The sequence below is a fragment of the Phalacrocorax carbo genome, chromosome 3 (assembly GCF_963921805.1).
Source record: "Phalacrocorax carbo chromosome 3, bPhaCar2.1, whole genome shotgun sequence".
Lineage (NCBI taxonomy): Eukaryota > Metazoa > Chordata > Aves > Suliformes > Phalacrocoracidae > Phalacrocorax > Phalacrocorax carbo.
In genome coordinates, this window is record NC_087515.1 from 76,038,054 (window position 1) to 76,058,175 (window position 20,122).

Genomic DNA, 20,122 nt, shown 5'->3' on the forward strand with positions numbered 1-20,122 from the left:
GGTCAGGCATTGGAACAGGCTGCCCAGAGAGGTGGGGGAGTCACCATCCCTGGAGGTGTTCAAAAAACATATAGGCATGGCACTTCAGGACACGGTTTAGGAGTCATGGTGGTGTGGGTTGACAGTTGGACATGATGATTTTAGAGGTCTTTTCCAACCTTAATGGTTCTATGATTCTACCTGGCAATTGCATCAGCAGAGCAGGGTGCGAGATGGCAGGAAGGGATGTAGTCATGTAACTGGAGTAAAACAGGAGGAAGACAATCATAATAAACATTTGCTTAAATAAATTGTACATTCTGGTGTGGAAGAAGACTAGTGTCTTCTTTACACTCTGTAAGGTGAAGTAATTCAAAAGCTGTTCTATTCAGATGCTATCGCAACTGGAAAGCTATGAGATGAATTGCCTCAAAAATTAACTTGAAGGAGGCAGAGTATATAAAAAAGGATCCTTCTCTGAACTTAACCAGTATAGCACGTAATTCACTAAGCTTTAATGGTGAATTTATGATGTGGAAAAATTTATTTCCTGTCTCATCTTCCCACCTAAAAAAAAGAGAGAAAAGGAAAATAGAAATATTTCTTACATAAACTTTAGTCACTTCTTCTGGTAAGATGTCAGGATGAAAAGACTAATTGGGGTTCAAGGTCAAAATGAAATTCTGTTCACATCTCTGTCCTTCACACATCATTCTGCAAAACAAGAGAGCTGAACAGAGGGAGAATTAACGGATTTCTTTTAAGTTTAGTAATTGCAAATTCAAAATGAATATCATCTGCAGACATGGTGCCAGCGGACAATGCAAGCTAACGAAATAATGGTAGTCCTGATAAATAATTTATGCACCATATCAAAAGTTGAATGAGATAAAGAAATGGAGAACCCATTTGAAAATTTGGAGATTGCTTAAAGCTCTTCCGCCTGTGGCTCTCAAGAGGATGATCACGGACCACTAACAAACTCTATGGCCATGTATAATTCATAAACTTTCCCTCATTTTCATGACTCAGCGCTTGTCAGGCCACACCTGGAATACTGTGTACAGTTCTGGTCCCCGCTATACAAAAAGGCTGTGGACAGGCTGGAAGGGGTCCAGAGAAGGGCCACCAAGATGCTCAGAGGACTGGGAAGCCTGCCATATGAGGACAGGCTGGGAGAACTGGGTTTGTTCAGCCTTGAGAAAAGGAGGCTCAGAGGGGATCTCATCACCGTGTACCAGTACTTAAGGGGTAGCTACATAGAAGATGGAGACTCCCTTTCTACAAGGAGTCCCATGGAGAGGACAAGAGGGAATGGACACAAGTTGCTCTTGGGGAGATTCCGACTGGACAAGAGAGGAAAATTTGTCATATTGAGGACAGTCAACCATTCAAATGATCTCCCCAGGGAAGGGGTTGACTCGGCCACATTGGACACCTTCAAGAGTCATCTGGACAGGGTGCTGGGCCATCTTGTCCAGACTGCGCTCTTCCTAGAAAGGTTGGACTAGATGATCCCTGAGGTCCCTTCCACCTGTGATTCTGTGATTTTTTTATTTTCAGTGCTTATAGTTTATAGTTAACAAAGGAAGAAAGAGTGGTAAAATCCTGGTTAGAGTTGAGAGGAGAACATAAGGTAGCTGATTTCTCCACTTAGTCTATTCATAAAGGGCATCTGTTTTCATCCCAAACTGCACATATATCTGCCATTAAACTTAGGACATTGAAAACAGAAAAAAACCCCTTCTGCTCATCTCCTCACGCCTACTTTGTATTTTTACGACAGCTATGATAGTGTGAGATTATAACACAACAAAAGCCATTTCGGGATGATTTTTATTAACAATGTTCTTTTGTGGCTCTTGGTTAATGTTCAGACTGGCTTTGTTATGGATTCATTCAATGGCAGTAAAGCAAACTCAGAGCAAACCAGTGGAGCCTATCTGAAGGCAGTGGGGTGTTTCTGAATATATTACATAGCAAGAAACTTCTCCCTCTTACAGCCACATTGGAAAGATATTACTAAATTAAACAAATCTAAACATCACATTCAGATAAGGTCTGCCTTGAAATTGTTTTGATGGTTGCAATAACAAGCCTGTGAAGTCATATTCTGAAAAGACATGGTGGGCAAGAAGGTTACTTTTAACTCTTTGCACATCAGTGATTTGTTGCTTGATTTCAGGCACAGCACAATTCAGTTGCACAACCAGACTTTTGTAATCTAGTGTGGATCTGAGTAGCTTGATGATTTGCCCTTTACAGATGTAACGTAAGGGTTTTTTTTTTTTCCTCTAAGAGGCCTTGGAGTTTTAATTCTAATTTTTTAAATCTATCTAGAAACAGAGGACAGTGTCCTGTGGCTTTCGGAGGGAAACCCTCTGCTTCCTACTCTGAGTACACAAGCAGAGCACAGCACACTTCTCAGCTGCATGGCAAGTTTCAAGCTGCTGAAAGGCTGTGATGGCACCCACAGCCTCTGCTGCCACGTGTCAGAGTGAGCAGGTCTGGCTTGAGCCATCACAGCAGAAGCCGATGGAACACCAGAGAAGGAATCTCCAAATAGTTTCTCACTGTCACCATAGACACAAAGAAATCACACAGTTTTCTCAGGGCACCTTTGCAGATCTGTTGTCCTGGGTGGGTACATGGGAAAGAAGGTGACTGCTATCAGCAAGCTACAGAAGCTGCTATAGGGCAGCTGCCCTTTGGTGATCTCCTGTGCTTGTGCACCGGCTGTCATAAGGCTGACTAAAGGAAGCCATTCCCTCAGTTCCTCCCTGTCTGTCCTGCCTGCCTCTGAGAGCCTGTTGAGTGTTATTCAAATATTGTTTACTTCATTAATTTCCTCCTACCATCAATTGATGAATAAATTATTCATAAGTAAATTTATAAATTATTCTACCAGTTCTATTGATGATTGAATAATATTGACCAAATAAATTATTCACTCTTCTTTTCCCCCACCAAATGACAAATAAATTATTTGTGAGTATTCTTTTTTTCATTATTAGATCAACTCTTCCATCTATTGAGACATTTATAAGATATCACTCACTCTGATAGCTACACAATTTGAAAGTAGGACCCTTTAGGACCTACATTTTCATAGACAAACAGAACTAGTTTAACTTTATTGTATACTTATATGGCAGTTGCTTTAAATATGAGGCCCTTTAGAATATGAGGACGTAGTTTTGTATATTTCAAAGCCAATTAAACAAAACACTGAGACATTCTGGGGTTAATTCTCATACAACAAATATATATTGAATTATGCAGATTATTTTACAGTTTTCTGTATTTGTACAAAATAGTCAGTGTTGAGGCTGCAGCCAGCCCATGACACCAAAAGGTATTAGGGTGTAGGTTCTGTAAATTAACATCAGGAGCAAAGCCAAACGAGACAGCTACCTTGACTAATGGCCACTACAAACGTGAACTGCATAGGCCAGAGGTTATTTCAAGTTCCTGGATAAATTACATGAGATTTACGTCTAGCTAGATCCATTGCTTCTCTCTCTTCTTTTGCTGATTCACCACTAATTATGTGGTAGACAAGTGATAGCCTCTTCTAGTGGCACCATTTCTAGCATATTTTACCATGCAGGCAAAATGTGTCTATAACCAAAAATATGAACAGTCCATGTGGTGACTGTCATTATAATGGGGGGGGGGGGAGGGGGGGGATAAATAAATAAAATTAATAAATAAATGCATCTCTAGGAAAGTGATACTAAGTCATAAGCACCCATAGGGAAAGGATTAGATTCTCTCTATTTCATGGAACTCAAGTTAGATTAAGTCCACCAAGTCAATCAAGCTGCATTACTGTGAAATCAGTATAAGGACTGTGAATAGTACACTGAAAAGTAGTCTCTAAAAAGTTGCTCTAAAAGAGACAGAGAGAGAAGACATCTCATGCCAGCAGAAGAGCAGCCCTTCTGTAATTTTTTAGGTGTGACTGCTAGTGAGGATCAGAAGCACATACCTCTCTCTGCTGGCATGTTTCCTGCCTCAGAGACCCACCAGTAAAGCATGTGTGAAGAGGTTTTATTTGACTTTTTATGGGTTTATTTTTTTAATTTAAAACCATGAAGCTGGCTTATTCGCCAAGCTGGGTACACGCAAGAGAGTGAATACAGCCTCAAGACAGCAGTTACTTCTACAGCTCATGCTGCCCAATGGGGGGAAGATGAATGGGCTGTGCAAGGGAAGCAAGTCTGCTTAGCAAGCAGAGAGCACCTGGCTGCTGCAGACATGAGCTGTCTTTCCTTGTTTCCCCTTTCTTTTCCACCCAGATGGGGGCTGTGAGCTGTTACTTGGACTGGTATAACAGTGTAGTATTTAAAACACAGGCACAGCAGAAAATCACAGCTCTCTCATTTTCAGAGAAAACTGTTAATAGGTCTCCCTCTCTAATGGAGGCATTCTAACAAGTCCCTGGTTAAACTGGCATTGGCATTTCCACTTAGAATTACACATTAAAATAGGCAGCACTACTTAGGGAATTGTGGTCAGGACTTACAGGGGAAGCACCTAGAGTGTGCATTCTGAAAAATAACTCAGAGGTCTTTGGGGTCAAGTTTTTAAACTCCCTTTCTCTCTGTTCCCCCAGTAGAAATGCCATGGAACACACAGACACAGAAGTATACAGAAGAGTATGGTAGAGAAAGTGAGAAGACAATAAAAGGGTGTCTAGACAGATGTGGTGTAGTCAGAGAGACAGGCTGGAAGAATGTTCTTTGCAGCACTGTTCAGAATAGATGAGAGTAGAGCACAGTTATGTTGGTCAAGGCCAGAGAAAAGACCACTGCAGTAGTTAAGATAAAATGGTGAAGGGAACCAATGGAAAAATTTTAGATAAATAGGTATGTAACAGACTGTATCCTTGTGACATTTATGCAGAAAGAAGCTATGAAATTTAGCCTGCATATGAGGTTTTGGAGAGTACTCTGAGCTGAACATGTGTCACATTAAGGGTCTGAGTAAAAGACAGAGATGCTACTGATCCAGAACAAATGCAGGTGCTCCGTATTACGCAGCGTGATGTCTTTTCATCAGTAATGGGGCAGTCCAGAATATGAGTCTGGAAAAGAGAAGAGAGATGAAGAAGTGATCTACATAAAGCTATGCAGGTGGGCTAAAGAGAATGGCCTGTTCCACACAGGACACTAAGGGCAAGCTGAGGCTACATAAGCAGCAGGCCACAGAGACAGAGAAGCCAAAGGAAAACAGGACCACAAGAAAATGTCATCTTATTTAGTTGTTTTACAGTATTTTGCAATATCATGCTCCTGGTCATTTGCATCAAAAGTATCAGAAAGGACTTCTATCACTGCTGTTTACTCCACTTTAGCAGCCAGAGCAAGGCACAGCTGTGCAACAGTAGGTATTACGGCAGCACACATTGCATGGGGATTCCAGCCGTGTAGCTAGGCTGGGGCATCTGGCCTGAGGAGCAAGGACTAAGGTTAGGCTGCAAAAAAATGTTTAGACTCATCCAAGTTATATTTTTATAACATGACCATACATGCACAGAGTGGGAGGTTAGGGGGGCTGTTATCTCATACATTGGAATTTTTTACTGTAAATGTTCTACTTAGCTGTTTTTTACTGTAAATGCAGTGTAATAGCAAAATATATTTGCAGTTTGGTTAAGTTTTTGCTGTTAGTTTTTGTCACCAATACTTTTGACTCCTAGTAATGTTTTGCATCTAAGCCAGTTTTGCTTCTTTTCTAAAGGAAAGTCACAGAAAACAGAGCTGTAAGGAGTTGCAGGAAGTCATCTAGATTTTGCCTCCATAATAGCTAAGAGGAGAAGTAGCTTAAATTGTCTGCCAGTTTTAATTAACTAAAGAACCTTCAGTCTTTCATATGTCTTATTTCAGGTATGAAATTATTTGGGAAAGGCAACTTTTTTCCAGGAAATAAAGAAAAAAAAGGAGCAATCGTCTGCAAGCATGACTCGAAGTAGTGGAAAAGAACTTTTTTAGAATTACAGCTATGTGAAAGATGTAATTTTATTTCATGCTGAATCATGTTAAAGAATACCTCCCTGCTTTCATATCCTATTCAATGCAGTGAAACTGTTAATGACAAAGATAGTACTCTCAATGAAGGACAGAAGAGGAAAGCTCTGGATATCTCCCTGCTTACCTTTGTCTCTGAAGGCTCATAATCTTCTTGTTTAAGTCTTTTCCAGAGCTGAAAAACAAACCTCTTACTCCTAACGTGACAGTGCTATTGGTGGCCCCTTACTATTTCCCTTGCAGTCATTCCTCCCTCTTCCATTTCACTGCATTTTCCTCCTCAGCCTCCTTTTTCCTTTTTGATTGCTATTTTTGGTTGCAGCTGTTGTAATTCCAGCTGGAAGAAATGAGGCTGTTGTTCTCCTTTGAAAACTGTGAAATTAGTATCTGTTATAAACTTTCTACAGTCAAAATTGCAGGTCCACATATTTTCTATCTTAGTGTCATCAGCTCCACTGTTCCTGAGAAATAGAGCAGACAAGGAAGGTGATCATGTCAGAAGAAAACGAGGGAAGTAGCTGGGGAAACACCATTAATTTGAAGAAAAGGGCCAATCCTACCAGATGAATCTCATGCTCTATGGAGAGCAGTGCAGGGTAATATACTCAGGATGCTGGCAAAGAGACAGGCATCTGTATTTTGGACTAATAAAGTCCTATTAAGATCTATGTGCTTGGAAGAGTTCCTGGAGCACTGTAGCTAAGTGTGGATCATGGCAACCTAGTCATCATTCAGCAGAACGCGGCCGCCTGCCTTGCCGGCTCAGATGCAATAAGGCAGTTATCCTAAGCAGATGTGTTTGAGACCTCAAGGGCATCAAAGCGTCTGAGATTCGTAACTACTCTGACAATCTGGCAGCAGATCTGTTTGGCACAGGGCACCACAAAGGCTGCAGCGAGCTTTGGAGTTGTTTCTCTCTCCTAACACCATCTTGCTCAATGTCTTTCAGCAAGATGCAAAAAAAAAAAAAAAAAAAAAAAAAAAGGGGGTCAGGCTGAGAAAGAAATGTGATAAAGAGCTGGTTATGGCCTTCTGTACTGTTGTCACTTGACACAGTAGCTACCTAGAGATAGATGAGTCTTGAGGGTGTCTGGAATTAAGTGTCCTGTGGACAGTGGACTAAATAAATAGCCATTACCACTCTCCATAGGCTTGAGAGAACCCAGATATCTGGGTGTGCCACCCAAGCCAACCCTGATGGTTTTGGGACTATGAATCACAAATGCTCTTTCAGCACTGATGGTGTGCTGACTTCTGTGAAAGGAACATACGTAGTATCTTATCTAGTATCCACAAGCAGACGCTGATTTTGTGGATGGTCTCCCAGAGTAAAGCAGCCTTTCTGGAGAAAGCTACTTACCACTTCTTTACACAAAGAACTGGCTTCAAGGACAGCTTAAAGGCAGTCCTAAATGTCAAAATTCTACAATAGCAGACCAAAAAAAGGGTATTTATAAGTTATTGTCACAGCTGTTGCAGAAGATTATAGGAAATCTTTATGTTTGAGTTTATCTGCATCATTTACTGTTTTCTGTCAGCTTTCTGACATTTTTTTCTCTACTTCTTCAGTCAATATGAGTCATGAGGAGAAAAGGACATGTTTAGTACGCAGGGACATTTACCTGAATCTGTGAACTTGTCCCATGTTGTGAACTTGTTTCCTTCTTACCTTCCTTCCCATCCTAAACTGAGCAAGTGTGCATTGATCTTATTTCATCTAATCTCATTCTTATGCTAAAGAGGAAAACATGAAACACTGTAATTACACATCAGAATTATATTTCTTTTTGATATTTAAAATATGAACCATTATGGAAAATAAAAAAAAAAAAATCCAAATTCAATTTCTGCACGCTCAGCACTTTGCCATTCCCTCAGGAAAATGGTATTTTCAAAGCTTTCAGTTCCCATTATCCATTTCATTTTACTGTATCAAAAAGGGGAAGAATTTTGTCTGTACTTAGGCTATTCAATGATATTAGGAATGAAAAATCCTCTCTCTAATGAAAAATCATGTTCTGCTTTATCATGATTATTCTAGCTCTTTAAAACAGTCCACATGGTGCAGTAGTACTGTTGAAATTAAACCACTGAAGCAAAGGGTACTGGGGAAAAAGTACAGCTGGAGCGTATCTTTTCCTTGCCACTAGCCTAGAGCTTCATCAGTGGTGACATAGCACAAGGGGAAGGGAAGGACATGGAGGATGCTAAAGAAGGAGCAGGGGTATGACCAACTATTCCAGCCAGATGTAAAGATGAGCTGATGAGCTGATGTGCACAATCTGAGGGATAAATTCCCCCCTTTCCCAAACACCATGTGATTTCCTACCCCAGAAAATGTCTAAGTGCTTGATTTGTATGAATTTTACTCACAGTGACAAATACAGCAGCTGTAGTTAACATTCAAGAGAAATGGAAACATGCCAAGCGATCAGTTCCCTGACTTGTTTTCTCAGTCGCTGTATTTAAATCCCACATAAACTCAAAGTTCTTTTCATAGTGTATGAAGACAAATATTTGTTGGTCAACAGATGACCCCTGCTGGTGTGCAAAATAAAAAGAATCTATGCCAAATGATTAATAAATTCCACTAAAAGAACACCTCCTATTTATTTTTTTTTACAGCCTCCTTTGTGCATATTTGCCCGTGGTTTGTACTTCACTGTGATTAATCTCATCACTCCATCAAGACTGTATGTCTTCAGTCTGTTTACCAAAGGATTATAAGCTGCCATCCTTTCTTACACTTCTCCCCATAATCAACCACATGCTATTCATTTATCAATAGTATCTTCTCATCTCTGCTCCATGTGTCCAAAAATTCCCCTCTGATCACTTTCAAACAAGTTCCTGGTGATCTCCTTGTCTCATTGTCTGTTTATTTGGAATAGGTGATCATAGCAACAGCTTCTGTTTTCAGTGCTTCTGCACAATTTGTGGTATTGTCATATTCGGACTTTTATCAGTAGTACTGTCATTATCGGTATGCTTTTTTCTGTTTTCTCCTACTCATCTGACTTTGACCTAACTTGAACCTAAAACTGACTTTTGCAAGGGTTAACAGAAAACTCACATTATTTGGCTAGCACATGCAATATCTTCCTTTATCCATGATCACCTCAGCTTGTCGGGAACAGTCCATCTGTTTTTTCAATTGGTATTATCATCACAGTTCTACATAGCTGTACTGTCTTCTCTTGGCAATTCACTCAATAACCCCCATCCTCTCACCAGCAGGGATGAGAACATGGGGAATGGCGCTGGGTGAAGCATTCCCATCAATATGCTGATAAGGCTACTTTCTAGTGTTAAAAGAAGCTTCTTTATTTAAATTTACCATGTCAATCTAGCAAGTTAGATCAGCTGTGCATCTGAAATCACAAAGCACATTACATTTCTTTCCCTACATGGTGTTGCACACACTTTCATTTCTAGAAATTCCACATTGTGAATTATTTGTGTTGTCCTCGTATCCATATTTAACTAGATTATTAAAGATAGATATTTCTGATGTAAGCCCACTGGAGGTGTGCAACAGCATACTGTCATCTCTTATGGTAGGTTTCACGTTCAGCATCCAGATACTGGCAGAGTTCTGCCCGCAGCTTTCCCGAGCCTCCTTGTATTAGTCAGTAGCTCGTGTGCCACTTCAGCTGTTGTCCCTAACAGAGAGCACAATTTTTTAAAAAACACCCTAATTTGCCTCAAATAACTGCTAAAATCTTGTCACTTTGGATTACTTTTTAATCTTGCCTTCCAGCTTCTTGTTAAGTTTAAAAGTATGTGTTCTTTATAGAAAACTTTGTGCAGCTTATAACGTGTACTGGAATTTTCATTTCTCCTTTTCATTTCTTCTTTCCATTTTGTGTAAGTGTTGCCATGTTAGTCTCCAGCAACATTTCTGCCTTAGGGACCTTCACCTTAATCACATTCTAGTTGTATTAACTCCATGGCTTAAATAGTTTTTCTTCAGTGCTCTCCTCTGTCACGTAGAGCTATCTCAGTACGTCCATTGCAAGATGTCATTTCTGAAGCTGACATAATATTTCTCTAAGTTTTTTTTCCATGAAAAAAACTAACATCTGAGGAAAGTATTACAGAGGCCGCAACCTCTCTCAAATAAAACTCCTTCTGTGGACTTTAAACTAGATGCTGAAAGTAATTTTAAAAAAGAAACAAGTAAATAATGTTACATTTGCATTTCTAGTGGGTGTTTAGTACTTGTCATTCAGTGGAAACATTTTCTGTACTCACATACAAGCAAACACGGAGCAAAGAGAACTGGTTTGGGTTTTGTTTTTGTTTGTTTGTTTGGGTTGGGTTGGGTTTTGTTTTTTGCATTGAATCTTATTGCAAACATGAATACTGAGCGCATGAGACCTTGTGGAATCTATTTCAGGAAACAGCTTCTCATTAATTTGATTTCATTATGTCCTGATGACCTCCACAGCCTTAGTGAGGCCTGCTGGTAGGATTTAACTGGGGTCCAAGAGCCTGTATAAGGGAGAACATGTGGACAGCACTTTGTTTCATAAACCAAGTTTTCCAAGAGATTAAGTACAGAACCAATTGTTGTAATGCTGAAGTGATACTTTTATTTAGAGAGAGTAGCACTGAAGGATTTAAAACTAGAAACCTACGAGAATTTGCTATCGTCATCATCATCACATTCTTCTCCTTCCACTTTTTTAATTAAATAACTTAATTAAAAAGTAATTAGCAGTAGCATATCAACATAGACATAAAGTATCTATGCATTTTTCTTAATAATTAAGCTTCAGCTATGGGTTTCCTGTTTTGTTCAATGCCTAGGATTCCTCATTTATATGCCATTTTTGTTTCTTTTTCAAAGTTAAGAAAAAATATACTAAAAAATGTCAAAAGTTTATCACGTAGTTAAGGCACTAGATAAGAATTCAGGCATTTCACACCCAATCCCACTGGTGCTATGTTTTTTTTTCTGTGACCTTGAGCAAATCACTTAATCTCTCTGTACCTCTGCTCCTCATTTATTTTTAAAGGACAATAATACTTCTTCTGTCTCTCTATTTACATTGCAAACTCCTTTCACTCTGTGTTTTATATGATTCTTGTTGCAATAAGAATCCTATCTAACAATTCTTATTATAGAATTGCTTTATCTATGTAAAAAGCAATATAGTCTGTATGATAGGTTATCCTGTGTGATAGGTTATCTCGATCTATCACCTGGCTGTATAAGGAGTTACTATTATTATTAGCACACCAGGAGTGTGTTAGAGACTCTGTTAGACTCAGAGCTCCCGTGTTGCATGGCTCTTTTATCAAGAGAGGAAGGACTGGTCTTACAAAGTCTTTCTCTACAGTGGTAAAATAAATGTGCTTGGGAATAACTATTCTACCATCATTGAAGACAACCTGTACAAAGTGACCTGCATCCATACCATTAAACTCAGCCAGCATTAAGGCAGAGAGGCTGCATGCATGAAGTGTATTGGGAATGGTCCCTGGCTTACAGTAGCTCCCAAACTGTATCCTGGAGTCTCACGAGAGCTTTCTGGACCAAAAATTTAACAGTATGGACTGAACAAAGAAACATTTGTAGGCTCTGTTTAACAGTGGCCATTCACACCTTGCACTCTCACTACCCATTCTCCTTCTGTATACAGCTATAAGCATATAGCTACAGCTATATGCTTATAATAATCTGTCCCAGTCTTGCTTGATTCAAGTCCTAAGGCTGGAAAAGAAGAAAGTGAGCTGTAAAAGGGTTTTTTCTAGTAGTAAAACATAAGAAACTTGACATCAAAAATTGTTCAAAGTCAGTCCAGTCAAAATTCAGACAAAAAAAAAGTAGTTTGTTGAAACTACTCCATAATACATTAAAAATTCTCTGGTTGAGGCAGAGAGAATATGGATGAGTAGTTCAGGTGATTCCAGTTTATGTCTTTTATATCAAGAGGATCAGTTTGGTGATTAAAGCATTCATTTGGTAAGTAGATGACATGGCTTTAAATCCCCTGAGCCAGTGAGAGGATTTGAAATTGTCTCCTGTATATTTATAAGAATACCGAGGACTGGTACGGAGTGAAGCACTGCATCATCTTTGGCTGTGCTCTGATCTTTCTCCTCAGTTCTTGTAAAAAGGTATTTAGGCATCCAGCTCTGGGTCTGCAGGCCTGAAAACAAACCTCATGCCTAAGAAAGAGTCAGGCTAAAGACCAACAGTTTTACTCAGCCTCTACCTTTACCCTCTACCTTATCCAGGGACCTCCTGGTTATTCTGGCTCAATCTTCTTGAGACAAGGTCACATCTTTTGACTCATGCCTGCTCATATCTAAAGTATTTGAATGAGCCCCCCATTTGTGGGTTTAGTTGATCTCTGGTACACACCAGAAAAGGAAATTTAAGTCTATGCTTTGGTGTTGCTGAAATCTGGGGATATAGGCATGCTCAGTTCAAGGATGCCATTTTGTATCCCAACAGGTCTTGAGGTGACAGCCAAGGCAAGCTGTCAGCCAGCACAGGGAGAAGTGATAGGATGCAACTGGTGTTGAAAGATCATCGTTGTGCCCACCCCAGCTACATGCTTCTCAGGTCTGTCATCAGGGGCTTGCTGCAAGATCAGGAAATACACTATTTCAGAATTCTCTCCAGCTTACACTCTAATAATGAAAGAGACACAGTAAATGTGACCCCATACAATGTGTACACAGGACCTACAAGCCTAACTCCTGGTTACTGATGCCTCGCTTGGCAGCAGAGCATTTAAATCTCTGTTGAAATCTAGCCCAGGCTGATTCTGAAGGGCTTAAAGTCTAAACATATTTACCTAACAAGAGATCCTACTACAATACAAGCCTCTGCACTGTCAAGACCCAGAGTGTGGCTCTCTTACAGACAGCCCTAGTAATGGTGGATGTAGCTGAACTGCCACTTCCAGAATTATCACCCTATCCCAGATACACTGCCTGGTATTACCACGTGGGACAGAAAACCTGAAGCAAACAGAAAAGTTTTAACTACTTGTTTTGCAGTTTGAAAAGATTTTGCAATTGTGGCTTAATCACTTGCAACAACTGATTAAACTTTACCCTGCATATTGCTTTCTGATGAGTGTTTTATGTGTTCTTGTCTCTGCAGACTGAAGAAGTCCTGAAGATTGATGGAGGGCCATGCTATTCAAACAGCAGGCGTTGCTGAGACAGAAGCTCCTTGTGCTAGGCAGCCTTGCTATTGGAAGTCTCCTATATCTAGTCGCCAGAGTTGGGAGCTTGGATAGGTAAGTCATTAAGTGGCTGTTCTCTTAATTAGAAATGGGCCCAGATTGTCTGAGTTTTTGCTTAAAGGCTCTGGGTTTTTTGTTTGGAGTTTGGTCTTTTTTTTTTTTTTAGTGTCTACTCTTCTATAGAAAGAGAGAAAGACTCTCTATTCTAATACTGGTTTTCATCATTCTTTCCTCCCCTTTAGAAGAGAGTAGGAAAATAGTCACAGGTCATCCCTGTCAAAGTATTTCTGTCTGTCCATTTGTATTCTGAGCACATTGGCACTTGTTTTCAGAGAAGAAATAAAACAGCATCCAGTAAAAATGTCATTACAGTAGCTCATTTTTGTCTGTGTGCATCTGTGTGTTGACCTCTAGTTTCAGCAAACAGTTATGATGTATTTATATAGCGTCTTTTCTAAATTTATGAGCAAGCAATTAATGTGCTACAGCGGTAGTTAAAATTAAGTATGAGCCTGCAGAGTAGCTCGTCAAGTTCTGAATACTATTTCACTTGAAAGATTGCTTCAGGGTTTGAGAATTTTAACTGTGTTAATTAGCCAGTGTTTTCCAGAGCTGAATGTGCTAAATAAGTGGGTTTTCTCTGCAAGTGATTTCCTGGAGAGCAGTAGAAAATCCCGCAGAGGAGATCAAAGAGTGTTTGGCACTTTTGACCAGACTGAGTTTTGACTGGTTATTGACAGTGCAGCGCTAGTGGTACCTGCACTGACACTACTATTTCTGTCACCTTCAAAATGGCCTGGGATTGCTCTGGTAGGTGCTACACAAAGACAGGATTTAAAAAAAAAAACAACAAAAACCACACTTTTTCAAAAGAATGAAGGAAACAAGACTTCAAGATTTTCAGAAGCTGGTAGACAGCTTGCCAGTGCTAGTGCTTTATTAGTGTTCTTCTTTTAAATGATGGAAGACATTAGCTGAGTTCAAAATTGTGACACAACGCTGTGTGAATATGCAGTGCATGGAAAGTGAATTGAAAACAGAGTTACCTAGTGTCCACTGGTAGGTAATGTTGAGCTCCGTCTGAGGTCACTGGGTGCCTTCTTCAGCTGCTTAAATCCACTCCAGAAGAGGGAGACCATGCGCTCAGCTAGGACCAAGTGCATTGCAAATTAAGCCCCAGAATTTATATCTTCTTTCCCCTGGTGGTCAAAGCATCTCCGATGCTTCAGAGGTGAAAACTTCACTGAGACTAATGTGATTCTGTAAATGGAGGCAGAATGCCTTACTGGTCCCTGCAAAAGTATATTTTATGCTCAAAGGCATGAAATCTAATTAACCTTATGCTATTATCTATGCTTGCACATCTTCAGAATTTACTGATAGCTATAAAATTATCTTGCCACAGTATTTGACTTGCTGACCTCCTGCGGCAGTGAATTCCACCGGTTTCATATATAATGTTGCCAATGGCAGTAAAATCCAGTTTCATTCTCTTGCATTACCCAGTGTGAAAAATACCACACTGCTGAAAAGCAGCCCTTTATTTGGACTGGTTAGGAAAGAGAGGGAGAAGGAAGCACTAGAAAAGATGAGACACAGACAAATTAATGGGAAATGTTCTGTCTCAGCACTAGGGCACAGTCCAGACTTGTTGAATCTCTGAGTAAAAGGGCACTGAGTGGCTTCAATCGACTTTGGGAAAACTAATTGTTCAGGAAGAAATCCACATTCATTTATGCTTAATTTATGCAGATCCAGTTTCAACAAGGGAGCTGGAGATGGCTCACATTTAATAGCCTGAGATTATGTTCTTTGACTGGAATTTTTTGAGTTTTCTTAGGCCCAAAGGGAAATTACCACTAGCTTATCTGATTCATTGAGTCATAAAGTCCAATAAGCTGAGCACTTCCCTCTGGGGGAGGCTGCCGTCCTTCAGATCCTGAGCGCATGGAGCTGCTTCACATGTGGAAGCTCAAACGGATTCTGTGCATGGCAATTCTGAGAAGATCTGGGCCAGTCTTTGAGTCGCCTGACTCTCTCATTGGTAGTATGGGGACCATCCACACCTGATTTTGATGTTCCAAACAGCTCCTGCTGGAACCAGGCACATAGTGTTTTGCCACTGTGACACCTCTATTGGAAGCAAATTAGCAAGTATTCTGGATCAGGAGAGACAGCACTACTGTGTGTCATTAAGATTTCCCAGCTGACTTCAGTTGTTTTGAAATTTGCCAAAAATACAGTTCCCTGAGATGAATTGTTCTGTGGTAGGTTTTCTCATGAAGAATATTTGTGGAGTTTTACTGTAGCCATTTGAGAAATTGCCTGGTTTGGGAGAGCAAATTCAGTGATATAATAAAGGTCATATACTCTTCCTTTGCAAAGGACTCTGTCATTTTATTGGAAAAAAATGACTCAGAGAATCAAAAATATTAACATGTTGTGATATAATAGTAAATAGCTACATCTGGGGATTCAGCTACCAAATCTGACAGCCTGCTTAATACCACCATTGCCAAGATCTTTTAAAGGATCTTTTTTATTGGTTAGAGAGAGAAGAAAGGAGAAAGTAGAAAACCTGAAATGTAAAGTGTTGAGGAAGGACTTTTAACAACATGCAGTCTTCTCCCTTAGGCTGGAGGATATCTTGAGTCTTTATTTACTCTTAAAGGAAACTACCCTGTTTGGCAAGCTGTTGTGTTACACCGAAGGCAGTGCTGTCTTTTTGAGCAAAAAAAGATAAAATTAGTTGAGATGGGCCTGGAACTGCTGTTGCGGAATCTTTTTTGCTTGAAAACAAATAACAAATACACAGAAGGAGAGGGAAGAGAAGAACAGAGATAGCAATTGCAGCTTTTGTTTCTTATGCCTTTAACTGCCACCTTGCTGCTGCAGAAACAGTGTCTTACCAGCCTCACCACAACCTCACCAAATTGTACCACTGTCAAGTTAAGACATTGCTTTCTGCTTGGTTTTTGGGTTGGTGGTTTTGGGTTGTTTTTTTTGTGGTTGTTTTTTTTTTTATTGGGAGGTTTGCATCAGCGTTGCAATCATTCAGTCTTTGCAACCAAGTCAGGCTCTTATTCAGTAGATGGCAGACAGCAAAGGAAAAAAAGACAGTGGAAACTTGAGAGAAGAAATAACAACAGGAACTCACTTCTCATCACACCAGCTAATTAGTCTGCAGGACTTAGCTAGATCTCATGTGAACCCAGCAATGTCATCTGGGTTGTTTCTTCGGCTCGTCTGGACAGGCTATACCTCTCAGCATCTGGATAATCAAAAAAACAGCTAGAGGGTCAGCCAGGGGGATCAAACTTACTTTGTCCCAGCTATCCATTGTCCCAGCATCAGTGTCAAATTAGAGAAGCCAACAAGCAGTGATGGATGGAAAAGCCATAAAGAAATAAATAATTCTGTCCTGAAAGCAGGGTTTGAATAATATACAGTAAAAGAGTGAGGGGCCACATGCTGAGAAACCAGAATAAATACTGAATACCTAAACAGCTATTAATGAGCATTGCCCATCTGGTACACTGGCAGAGGCAGAGGTCCTGTGAAAAATAATAGCATGTGGCCGTGTAATTTTAAAAACATAATATATATGCAGAGTGAGCTCATATTAAAATTGTCTAGGCAACCTTTGTTCTTACATATCCTTAATTTTGGAGAGCGTGGGTCTCCAAATAGTTATTAATAATATTTTTCTGTAGGATTTTAGAAGTTGTCTCTACATACTAATTTCATCTTCAGTGCAACATTGGCCTGTGTAATGACCAAAGCACTGATTTGGGAGTGGAGGTGAGGGCGGTATTTTGGTTTGTAGTAGGAAATTGTTAACATTTTTCTTACTAAATAATTTATCACATTCAGTGACATCAAATACAGGAAGGAAACATTAGAAAAGTGGAAAATAGGTGAAATAATTGCAGGTGAATGTAAAAGAATAGCGTAAAAATACAAAAAAGAAGAAAGAGTAAGGCACAAAACAAAGTTCACTGGGAGGATACACAAGTGATGACAAGAAAATGATTGATGTAAAGATGCAATAAATGCATTTTTTAAATCTTTTCTTGCCACTCTTTCTGTGCCTTGCTAATCATGCCTGATTCAGAAGCTTGGTCATCCTGATTCTGTCCTGGGAAAAACACTGGGCATCTTCTAAAGAGGAGGGAAAATATTGAAAGGTGATGTCTAGAAAGCTGTTTTTCATTCCTGTTTTGCTCTTTTGTTCCTCTTCACTAAAGAGGCTAACTTTGGATCAAAAGCTAATAAAGTCAACACAATGGGAAGCTCAGGAAAGAATTCAGGCAAGAAGAGGAAAAGTGTGGGACTGGATTTTCAGATCAAAATGACCAAATAAAATTCATCTTAGAATGCTTTAAAAATTGCCCAATTAATTGCAAAGTAATCAGCAACGGGGGAGGTGAAGCAAGGTTCAAGAAGCCCCAAGAACAGTAATCATAGTGCCTATGCTTGAAAAGAGCAGAAGGGTCGAGTTAGGAGTTATTCAGCCAAATCACAGAAAAATACCAGAATAAATAATCAGAATATTTGCAACAATTTAATCATTGGCAGAATAAAATAAAAATTGAAAGACGGGCACATCACATTACATTGCAAAAGATTTCCATGAGCTTGACAGAAAACTTGCCTTAAGAGATGCCTTTGTTTTACAAATACTTCTTATTTTGATTGCAGACTGCAGCCCCTCTGCCCCATAGATGGTCGATTTGGACCCCGCGGCCAGGACGAGATCCCACTGCGAGCTCTGCAGTTCAAGAGAGGGCTGCTCCACGAGTTCCGAAAGGGCAATGCCACTAAGGAACAAATACGACTGCACAATCTGGTTCAGCAGCTTCCCAAGGCCATTATCATTGGCGTGCGGAAAGGAGGCACCCGAGCACTGCTGGAGATGCTGAACCTTCATCCCGCAGTGGTCAAAGCTTCTCAAGAGATTCATTTCTTTGACAATGACGAGAACTATGCCAAGGGGATTGAGTGGTACCGGAAAAAAATGCCTTTTTCTTACCCTCAACAAATAACAATTGAGAAAAGCCCTGCATATTTTATCACTGAGGAAGTACCTGAAAGGATTTACAAAATGAACTCATCTATCAAATTATTGATCATTGTCAGGGAACCTACCACAAGAGCTATTTCTGATTACACTCAGGTGCTGGAAGGTAAGGAAAGGAAGAACAAAACCTACTACAAATTTGAGAAGCTGGCTATTGATCCTAATACCTGCGAAGTGAACACTAAGTATAAGGCAGTGAGAACCAGCATCTACACAAAACATCTGGAGAGATGGTTAAAATACTTCCCAATCGAGCAGTTTCATATTGTAGATGGAGACCGGCTCATCACAGAACCACTGCCAGAACTTCAGCTGGTCGAGAAGTTCCTAAATCTTCCTCCGAGGATAAGTCAGTACAATTTATACTTCAATGCCACCAGAGGGTTTTACTGCTTGCGATTTAACATTGTCTTTAACAAGTGCCTGGCGGGTAGCAAGGGACGCATCCATCCAGAGGTGGATACCTCTGTCATTACCAAATTGCGCAAGTTCTTTCATCCTTTTAATCAAAAATTTTACCAGATCACTGGGAGGACATTTAACTGGCCCTAAACTAAACTTCATACAACACTTTCTGTTGCACCTGAGACATGCAATAAATGTCTCTGCTAAAATATGCACTTTTCATAGACGCGGCTATCAAAGTAACCTTTTTTCATGCATACGTGTACATATGCAGTGTGTGACCAAATATATGGTGGGATCAATTTTTTCTACAGAGTAGTAACTAACATGAATTTGCCGTCAGCATAGTTGCATCTTTTAAGATATAATAATAAAGGGAAAGGAGGTATTGAGGGAAATAAAGTCAGACACCGTTAAAAGGGTCAGTGTTCCTCTCGCTTAGTGAAGTGTTTATGTGACATACTTATTGATCTAAGCAGAACGTTCGTTTATGCCATAAAAATTCATGTCAAAAGTCTGTGAGGCTGTGAGAAAGCATAATCTTCAGGCTATACTTGGTATGTATATTGCTAAAGGAATACTGACACTTTAAACACAGTGCTGAATTTTTACAATGAGAGTGGATAGTACTATTTTCTTATTATTTGAAATTAATATCTTATCTCATACAAACAACATTGTCTCAGAGTTCCTGTGGTGAGTTTGCACTATTGTTTTATTGTATGGACCATAGTGTCACTTGTAGCATGTCAATCACGTGTCAAAAAAAGGTCAAATAATTTTTTCTTCTATGCTTGTGTGTTGACAAAGCTAAACATCGTGTACATAGTGTACAATGTTTGTAAATACTGGTTTCACACTAAGTAATTCTATTTTGTAAACTGAATATGGCTATTTAATTTATTGTGAAAATTAAATTTATTGTGGTATTTAAAAATGGAATGGATTAAAATTACCTATATGTGCAACTGCTTTTCACCTTTGCTTGATATATATCAGTGTGGTCCTTTAGCACCGACAAATCCTGTGCAAGTGTGTGAGAGAGAGCTGCACTTGTAAACTTGGTTTCTAGACAGTTGAGAAAACTGATACATGCTGTGAAGCTGAGTTTATTAAAAAACTCATCCATCTGGGAATCTGGTGTAATACACACCTCAAAGAACATTATTGCTGTTCTGTTGCAGCACTTCGCTATAATTAATTCAGTTGCAGTAGCCCGTGAGGCTAAAGGATGACTGTAAAAGATTACTGTAACCAGGTATATCAGAAAAGCAGAGCAGCCATTATAACCAAAACGACAGACAGACAAACAAGATTAGAAGAGTTACAGAGATTTGATCGCTGAAAGCTGGTGATGTTTCAGAAATCAAGGAAAACAGTTGTGATACCTCTGCTTTTATCTGGTAGCTTATGTACCT

At 39.7% G+C, this 20,122-nt stretch overlaps 1 protein-coding gene across 2 annotated transcripts in view; it reads left to right on the plus strand.

The window, feature by feature from the left end:
* Positions 1–19,655, plus strand: part of HS3ST5 (heparan sulfate-glucosamine 3-sulfotransferase 5) — a 204,097-nt gene extending 184,442 nt beyond the window's left edge. For both annotated transcript variants that reach the window (XM_064447434.1, XM_064447433.1), the window contains 2 exons: positions 13,135–13,273; positions 17,921–19,655. In XM_064447434.1, coding sequence (XP_064303504.1) covers positions 13,167–13,273; positions 17,921–18,851 — 1,038 coding nt within the window. In that variant the 5' untranslated portion in view covers positions 13,135–13,166 and the 3' untranslated portion in view covers positions 18,852–19,655. The remainder of the gene's footprint in view (positions 1–13,134; positions 13,274–17,920) is intronic.
* The last annotated feature ends 467 nt before the right edge of the window (positions 19,656–20,122 follow it).